Source organism: Platichthys flesus, chromosome 13 (genome assembly GCF_949316205.1).
Source record: "Platichthys flesus chromosome 13, fPlaFle2.1, whole genome shotgun sequence".
NCBI classification, from domain to species: Eukaryota; Metazoa; Chordata; class Actinopteri; order Pleuronectiformes; family Pleuronectidae; genus Platichthys; species Platichthys flesus.
The window spans coordinates 338316-347500 of NC_084957.1; the positions used below are offsets into that span (position 1 = coordinate 338316).

General features: G+C 47.7%; 1 protein-coding gene across 3 annotated transcripts in view; it reads right to left on the reverse strand.

Moving 5' to 3' along the window:
• Window positions 1–352: 352 nt before the first annotated feature.
• LOC133967005 (bone morphogenetic protein receptor type-2-like) overlaps window positions 353–9185 on the reverse strand; it is a 13261-nt gene continuing 4428 nt past the window's right edge. For 2 of the 3 annotated variants that reach the window (XM_062402152.1, XM_062402153.1), the window contains exons 4-19: window positions 8702–8875; window positions 8523–8624; window positions 8350–8438; window positions 7705–7938; window positions 6965–7079; window positions 6714–6874; window positions 6488–6635; window positions 6259–6395; window positions 6047–6183; window positions 4868–5033; window positions 4271–4346; window positions 3971–4041; window positions 3773–3889; window positions 3492–3689; window positions 2470–3229; window positions 353–2280 (exon numbers count right to left, since the gene is read on the reverse strand). In XM_062402152.1, coding sequence (XP_062258136.1) covers window positions 1991–2280; window positions 2470–3229; window positions 3492–3689; window positions 3773–3889; window positions 3971–4041; window positions 4271–4346; window positions 4868–5033; window positions 6047–6183; window positions 6259–6395; window positions 6488–6635; window positions 6714–6874; window positions 6965–7079; window positions 7705–7938; window positions 8350–8438; window positions 8523–8624; window positions 8702–8875 — 2975 coding nt within the window. In that variant the 3' untranslated portion in view covers window positions 353–1990. Of the gene's footprint in view, window positions 2281–2469; window positions 3230–3491; window positions 3690–3772; window positions 3890–3970; window positions 4042–4270; window positions 4347–4867; window positions 5034–6046; window positions 6184–6258; window positions 6396–6487; window positions 6636–6713; window positions 6875–6964; window positions 7080–7704; window positions 7939–8349; window positions 8439–8522; window positions 8625–8701 lie in introns of all 3 variants that reach the window. The other variant, XM_062402151.1, reaches the window with a different exon arrangement.

Sequence of the window (9185 nt, forward strand, 5' to 3'; positions counted from 1 at the left end):
AATAATAATAATGTTCTCTGAGGGCCCCCGTCTGTGCTGGGCACTTAGACTCATCCTACTCCCCCCCCCCCCCCCCCCCCACAGCGCCCCTGTAGACAATAATGAAACACTGACATTGATCGTCTTTATTTCATGAGTCTGAAGTTCAAAGGCAGATTTAGAAAGAATTAACAAGGAATAATAATCTATTAAGGGCGTTTAGATTAATGCAAATGATGACTTTATAGAAATATTACCCATGCTGCATCTGTTCTGTCTAAAGAATTGAAAAAACACAATCCTCCTTTTATGATTGACGTTTCATCAGTTTGATCTTTCATACAACAAGTTTGATTGAAAGTAAATGTAGAAATAGTTTTAAAGTTTTTATTATGACGACAATATAAGAGACAGTTTAAAGGGATTTTCCACCAGTGTTCAGTATTTATATAAAACTTCAGATCACACACAGAAACAAAAGACAGAGAATAGAACAGATGTTTAAATCAAATGACTTCAGTCTGATGGAAACAGAGAAAACGTTGTAACATGAACTTTCACTTAATATTCACTGTTCTTTATTTTCTGATACAAACAGTACAAAATACAAAACCAACAAAAAGCCTTGAAAGTTCAATACAATAAAACGATGAGATATAAATGGAAGGTGTTGATAACCATATTTTATGTGAACAACAGAAAACAATAAACAGAAAAGAAAAATAAGTAAAAAGTGAATGAGGCTTAATGGAATATTCACTATAGTTAAAAGATGCGTCACATAAAAAACAACTTTATAAAATCAGCTGATCAGTCACTTTTATAAAATGATTCTGTAGAATGTTAATTTCTTCTTTGAATAAATAAAAGATGAAAATAATGATTCTGTCTTTTTTTTCATCCCGAAGTTCATTAATAAATGCATCATTTAAAACCTTTCATCTTCTATCACTACTCACAAGATCCTCTGAATCTTCCAAAAACCTTTCACGCAACAGAGATGATATATCGTTAAATAGAATCCTTGTGATTAATGAGGCCGTGGACGACAGGAAGGTTGTGTCAGTTAATAATGTGGATACAATGAAATAATCATAAAATAATCAAAGTGCTGTGGTGGATAAACTTGATCAACATTAACATTATCTTCTTTAATTCGTTTCCATCAGATGAACTGTCTTTGTCTGAAGCTACTTTACAAACAGGTTCTTCACCTTCCGATGGTTCAGATCTTCCTCTCCTCCGTCATTGCTCCACCTTCTCTTTTCCTTTCCCCAAACGTTAGCTCCTCCGAGGCAAAGAGCAGCAGCAACATGATGAGGTGGATCTGTCTCCACGTCACCAGGAGCAAACCACTGCAGAGCTACAATCGGGCTTTAAAGCAAACAGACGTCTCATCTCATTCGACAGAGTTCAAATCGTGGTTTCTCCTGGAATGTCACGAGATGTCCCTCAGAAGGTTTTCTGAAACACAATCTTTATTTAAAGTGCATAAAATAATCTGACATTTGATTTGGCCAAATCCTCTTCGGTGAGGCTGAGCAGCCAATCACCTCCAAGTATCTACGGAGCGCCGCTCACTTCACCAGCATCCACCGCGGAGCCGATTCCCACCATCAGAGACGTTTGTAACCAGATAGGATCAAAGCCCCGTCTACCACCACAGGTTCGAGTCCCTTCACTTACGTTGACAGAGTCACTGTCGGGGAAAGGCCACAACTTCAAGTAACACAACATTAATTACAACATGAGCCAATCATCTCAACGTTTGGAAATCAATTCACCCAGAAAATAAAGGACGTAGATGGCATTCGGGATACTGTGTACGGTAAAGGCAGAAGGTTCGAGGTCCGATAGGAACAGAACGGAACCGGTGATTCTTCAGAAGGTTTCAATCAAATCTTGGTTTCGCTTCCGTCCAGATTCCTGTTCAGTTGCTCGGGGAAGTTTGGTGAAAGTGTCTTTTCCTCAATCGAAGAGACGGAAGACAAAGAGGTGAGAACAGAAAACTTTAGAAGCTGCTCATCCCGTCGGGGTCAGAGGTCGCTCCACATCCAACCCAGAACACAGCCATGCTGGATCTGGACTGGCTGAGCTTCGGGACCCTTCTGGCTCTACCAGGAGACAGGTGAGTTCGGACGTTGACGCCGTCGGAATCGAACCCAAAGTCTGGGTCGACAGCTGTATCCGTGGTAACAACCCACGAGGCTGGACGCCATCTTTTCAGAGTGTAAGGCGTCTTCACACGACGTTTGATCTTCTCTCCTGAAGCGCTCACGTTCTCTGTCAGAGAGACATCGTCTGTGGAGACAGACACAAACACATGAGAGACACAGAGCCTCACGACAGGGGAAGTCATGAGACCAGTGGAAGGAGGACACTAGAACTGGTCTACTGTGGAAGGAGGTCTCTCAGGTAAGAAGAATAAATCTAACGTTGGATAAAGTTCAGGGAGCCATCAGGGTCGTATGGACATGAATCTGGACTCACCTGAAGATGGGAAGGACAGGTCCAGAGAACAGGGACGCTCAGGTCTGCTGGTTCTGGTCTGTTCCACCTGATCTATGGATGTAGGTTCTGGATCTGAGGCTTCATTAGGAGCAGTGGTTTCTAAATCTTGAGATTCTGGAGCTCCTGGATCTGAGGCTGGATCCTCAGCTTCGGTTTGGGTTTCTAAACCTAAGACGTTTGAGAGGGCTGGATCTTGAGCTTGTGTAGCTGGAGTTCCATTAATCTGCTCAGGCTTGGGACTGATGAGGTCTCTGACCTGAACGACCTCTGAACCCTTCATCCTCTCAGCTGGAACCTCTGGATCCTGGATCTTGACCTCTGCTCCCACCACCGTCCTGTTGTTGTTGTTGTTGGAGTTGGATCCTCGTCCTGAGGCTCGTGACTGATGAGGAAGGTCTCGGCTCCTGTCCGGAGGTTGTCCTCTCCTCAGCAGTGGCTCGTCTTCGTCAGGACTGAAGTTGAGTAGATTCAGATGACTGTCCTCTCGTGTGATTGTCCCCTCCTCCACGCTGTCCTCGTCCTCCAGCCGTGGTCCTGCCGGGTTGGTTCGACCTCTGGGGACCATGCTGTTCGTCACCAGGCTGGGGACCCCCCCGCTGTGTCTGCTGGCAGCCAGCGTTATGGACTGGACCTGATTCCCAACGCCGCCACTGGTGGTGTTGGTTACCGTGGTGACCAAGTGGGGCTCTGCGGCTGCGGCAACTGGAACAGTGTTCATCTTAGCCACGCCCATCTCCACCTGAAACAGGAAGTGGATCTCCATGTGCAAATAGAAAAGACAACACAACACAAATAAAAGTAATACAAGTTTCCCCCTGTGGGATCATGAAGATAACCTAACACAGCCTAACCCATCCTAAGGATCAAGGACCTGTGGGTCTACCAGGGGGCAGCAGAACCACAAAGAACCAGGTCAACACATCAAGTTCTCTAGGAAACTGAACATGATCTGATCCGTCTCTCTAAGGTTCTGGATCTGGACTCTTTCCAGCGGATCCTACCTGTCTGTGGTTCGACTTGAGCTTCTCCAACTTCCGCCGAGAAGAGGCCGACAGTGTCTCCATGGTTTTGGGGAGAAGGTGGAGGCTTGTGGGTCTCTTGGGCAAGTTCTGCTGTTTGGGGAGGGGCTGGATGGAGGAGGACGGAGGAGCATCGACACCCCCCCGCTCACCGTGATGAGTCGACACAGAGTTGTTCACCTGGTGGAACCACAGGATCTCAGGTTACTCTACGCTCAGCAGCAGCCACACTGGTAGTTAGCTGGTTACCTCACTGGTTTTACCTGGTTGGTCTGTGGAGCCGCTGACAGCAGATTGGTGATTTGTGGATGTGAACTGAACCGCTTCTGTGAATGTTCCATTAAGTTCTCATCAGAGGTTTCCCTCAGGTTCTTATCGACCTGTGGAGACAGATGTTGTGAACGATGAGGAAACTTCTGAGGGGTGAAGAGCAAACATAGCGTCAGATGAAAAGTGGAGACCTTTCTGGGGTCCAGCTTGGTGGCGTCCAGGTCTTCTTCTGTCAGTTGCAGGCAGACGTAAACAGTGCCACCTGGAGGACAGCAGGGACAGTGACAACCCTTAGAATGTGGTTCAGATGTTCATGTTCTCCTGCGGATGAACCGTGAACACTCCTCTGAATGAGGAAACCAAAGCATTGGTCATGTGACTGCAGACAGCCCAGACACACCTGCTGATAAATGCTCTGTTTGGAATCAGAGCTTCTCTGGTCTCGAGGACAGGAAAGATGTGGAAACTGTGAATTAAGAGTTCACACTCACGCCTCAGTTCAGATTCAGGGACGGTGGCAGGCATCAGGCTGGGGGGGGCGTCCAAAGAGGACAAGCGAGCTTGACTCTGAGAGAGAGAGAGACACAGAGAGAAAGAGACAAAGAGAGAGGGAGAGAGAGACACAGAGAGAGAGAGAGAGAGAGAGAGAGAGAGAGACAGAGAGAGAGAGACACAGAGAGAAAGAGACAGAGAGACAAAGAGAGAGGGAGAGAGAGACACAGAGAGAGAGAGAGACAGAGAGAGAGAGACACAGAGAGAGAGAGACAGAGAGAGAGAGACACAGAGAGAAAGAGACAGAGAGACAGAGAGAGAGAGGGAGACACAGAGAGAAAGAGACAGAGAAAGAGAGAGACAGAGAGAGAGAGACACAGAGAGAAAGAGACAGAGAGACAGAGAGAGAGAGGGAGACACAGAGAGAAAGAGACAGAGAAAGAGAGAGACAGAGAGAGAGAGACACAGAGAGAAAGAGACAGAGAGACAGAGAGAGAGAGGGAGACACAGAGAGAGAGAGAGACAAAGGGATTAAAGGGATAAATAAATGACGATAACAAAGATTTGTTTCAACTTTCACGTTGTCGTCTCTTCACCTTCTGTCGTTCGTAGTTTATTAATTTTCGGTTCCTTTCTTCTGCTCCACTCGTCGTTGCCTTGACAACAGATGGAAGGTGTGGGTCTCCCTGGAGATTTTTGACCACGCCCACCTGCAGGTCCTCAATGTGGGAAGAGGCGGAGCCAACCCGAGGAGACAGATTCCTGAGTGTGAGAGAGAAACATGTGTGTTTGCACCTGTTTTTGTGTATTGCAGTGTGTGCACCTGTTTTTGTGTATTGCAGTGTGTGTACCTGTTGTTGTGTACTGCAGTGTGTGTACTGCAGTGTGTGTACCTGTTGTTGTGTACTGCAGTGTGTCTACCTGCTGTTGTGTACTGCAGTGTGTGTACCTGTTGTTGTGTACTGCAGTGTGTCTACCTGCTGTTGTGTACTGCAGTGTGTGTACCTGTTGTTGTGTACTGCAGTGTGTGTACCTGTTGTTGTGTACTGCAGTGTGTCTACCTGCTGTTGTGTACTGCAGTGTGTGTACCTGTTGTTGTGTACTGCAGTGTGTGTACCTGTTGTTGTGTACTGCAGTGTGTGTACCTGTTGTTGTGTACTGCAGTGTGTGTACCTGTTGTTGTGTACTGCATTGTGTGTACTGCAGTGTGTGTACCTGTTGTTGTGTACTACAGTGTGTGTACCTGTTGTTGTGTATTGCAGTGTGTGTACCTGTTGCTGTGTACTGCAGTGTGTGTACCTGTTGTTGTGTACTGCAGTGTGTGTACCTGTTGTTGTGTACTGCAGTGTGTGTACCTGTTGTTGTGTACTGCAGTGTGTGTACCTGTTGTTGTGTATTGCAGTGTGTCTACCTGCTGTTGTGTACTGCAGTGTGTGTACCTGTTGTTGTGTACTGCAGTGTGTGTACCTGCTGTTGTGTACTGCAGTGTGTCTACCTGCTGTTGTGTACTGCAGTGTGTGTACCTGTTGTTGTGTACTGCAGTGTGTGTACCTGTTGTTGTGTACTGCAGTGTGTGTACCTGCTGTTGTGTACTGCAGTGTGTGTACCTGTTGTTGTGTACTGCAGTGTGTGTACCTGTTGTTGTGTACTGCAGTGTGTGTACCTGTTGTTGTGTACTGCAGTGTGTGTACCTGTTGTTGTGTACTGCAGTGTGTGTACCTGTTGTTGTGTACTGCAGTGTGTGTACCTGCTGTTGTGTACTGCAGTGTGTGTACCTGTTGTTGTGTACTGCAGTGTGTGCACTCAGTAGTGTGAGTTCAGTCAGTCTCTCCTCTGCACACTGAGCCGTGAGTCGAGCTTCAGCATCTTGATCCCAGCAGTCCTCCATCGTCTCCTTTAGTGAGCGCAACACCTGAGCACACACAGACACACACAGTCAGAACCACACAACAGTTAGTATAACTCACATGTTAACAGACACACTAACCAGGCTGTTGTCCTTCCAGGCGTCAGGGAACCTCGGCCTGTGTTTCTCTCGGACGACGAGGATCTGCATCTCGTCGAAGCTCGGATGATTCCCGAGCTCAGCCTGAAACGCCAGCTGGTGCTCTGGTGCGGTTTCACCTGAACACACAAGGTGCTGTCACTCGGCTGCTTCGACTCTGAACAACAGGAGCTGATGACACTGGAGAAAAGTTGTGTGTTTGTTGTGTTACCTGGGAACAGGTCCCTGCATCTTCTGAAGCTCTCCCAGTAAAGAAGGCCCAGAGCATAAACGTCCACCTGCTTCAGAGCCGACTCACAGTCCCTGAGGTTCAGCGCTCCGCCCAGAACCTCCGGCGCCATGTACCGCACCGTCCCCACCTGCAGGACAGGGACCAGACCTGTAACTCTACCTGTGTGAACTACACCTTCATCATCATCATCATCACATGACCTGACCTCAGATATTGCCACTGTGTCATCGTCTCCGGGGCGACAGGGCCGGTGTCCCGTCAGCCTCATGGACAGCCCGAAGTCGGCGAGGACGCAGGACCGGTCTGCTCGGACCAGAACGTTCCTGCTGGTGACGTCTCTGTGAGCCACAGCCGGTTTGTACTGGTCTGAGTGAGACGGACGGGAGACGAGTGTCTAACAACTATAAATAAATATTCATCCACAGCTGAAAATAGTCCCTGTGTTTAAGAACTGACCTGCTCTGTAGAGCTCAGTGTGCAGGAAGGACAAACCTCTGGTCACACCCTGACACATCCGGCAGCACGTCAACCAATCCACTGTGTGGACGGACAGGAAGTGAGACAGACAGCCCTGAGAGACAGACAGAGACAGAGAGAGAGAGGGAGAGAGAGGGAGAGACAGAGAAAAACAGAGAGAGAGGGAGAGAGAGAGAATCTTTGTTTACTTAAGTTTTTTTCATTTTCCGTCAGTTACATAAAAACTGCTGAAAATGTGATAATAATGTGTGTGAGTGTGTGTGTGTGTCTGTGAGTGTGTGTGAGTGTGTATGAGTGTGTGTGAGTGCGAGTGTGTGAGTGTGTGTTTGTTTGTCTCCAGACAGGAAGCAGAAGGCGTTGTCTCTTCTTCCTGCACAATAACAAGACTAATGGAGTCAGAGACGTGGACGTGACCGAGGCTGAGCTGTGTAAACAGCAGTTAGCGATAATATGAAAACACCTAAATGATCTGCAGTGGTTACAGTAATAACATGGTGTCTCTTAAAGTTGATCAGAACTTGGTTATACATTTGCAGATACGTTTAAAAGGTAGACGCTCTAATTCTCGTGTTGTGTTTAAAATCCCAGATGTGATGTTAATTCACTGAAGACGAAAAAGCAAATCAAGCTTTGGAAGTTAGGAGAATTTATCAGGCTACAACAAACGAGCAGAGTTACTGAGCGGGAAGCTACAGTTAGCATCAGGGTTTATCTCTTACATGTGGATAGTACTCCATGACGATCAGGAACTCCGAGTGTCCGTCAGCCGTCGTCCTCTCATCAGCCGTCAGGAAGCGGCTGATGTTGTCATGCTGCTGCAGCAGAGGGAGGCAGTAGATCGAGCACTCGTTAGCAAAGTTCTGCCGGTTCGTCGAGCTGAAGACTTTGACGGCCACGCAGCGCTCGTTAAGACTGCCACGAAACACCACGCCGTAACGACCTCGACCAATCAGCTGTCAGGGAGAAGGACAGACAAGCAGCGAGATGGAGTCAAGGTGCTCCTCAGGGTTCAGTTCAACATCCTCGAACATTCAGGTTTTATACTTTTATACTTCATTCATTTGAACAAAAACCTCATTTTACAAATGTATATATTTTGTCCGCTCAATGTTCAAAAAGCTTGAGCTTTGTTAGAATCATTCATCAACCTGTTCCTCTTTTGAATACAAACAGGTCATCTGTTTTTGGTTCTGGACTTTTTAAGACTACTACCCTGATGATGTCACAGTGATGTCATCAAACAGCTGGGGAGAGAAACATGTCGAAGAATCTATGAGAGACGAGACGTCCTGTGGATTGTGGGTCTGTCCCCGTTAGGTTGGATCAACATGAGGGTTGTGGCAGAGGTCAAGGGTCAGATTTACCTGCAGCAGTTTCAGATTGTCCAGATCGACAGACTCAGTGTTCACGGCCTCCAGAGCGTCCAGAGCGTCCAGAGCCTGCTTCTGTCTCCCTGAAGACAAACACACACATTTCACTGAGAGCTATCAATCTAGTGTGTGTGTGTGTGTGTGTGTGTGTGTGTGTGTGTGTCTACCTCTCATCATCCGGTATCCCAGGAACAGTGCCATGATGAGAATGGCTGCTATGGCAACGGTTACCAGAGCGACAAGCGCTGTCTCCTCTGGCGTCAGCTGATCTGTGTGAGGACGACATCATCATCACCACAACTGTGATGTCATCACTCAGACGACACCCCCTGAGCCTCTCACACACCTGTCTGTCTGTCACCACTCTTCATCAGTCTCAGGGCGGGGGGGGCAGCAGTGGGCGGGGCCTCTGTGAAGTTGGCGTTGCACAGGGCGCGGCTGCAGCAGCAGAACCGGTAGCTGCCGGTCGTTACCAGGCAACGCTCACCATGACACTCCTGCTGGTCACCGGCCCAACAACCTGAAGGAGACAAATCTGACCTCACTTGACCCCGGAGGACATTCACTCCCAATAAACATCTGGACTCACAACACGACCTGAAGGTGTCAGAGATGTGGACAAGCACATGTCGAGAGACAGATGTGGACATGAGTGATGTGGACAGATGTAGACAGACAGATGTAGACAGACAGATGTGGACAGACAGATGTCGAGAGACAGATGTGGACAAACAGATGTAGACAGACAGATGTGGACAAACAGATGTCGAGAGACAGATATGGACAGACAGATGTGGACATGAGTGATGTGGACAGACAGATGTGGACAG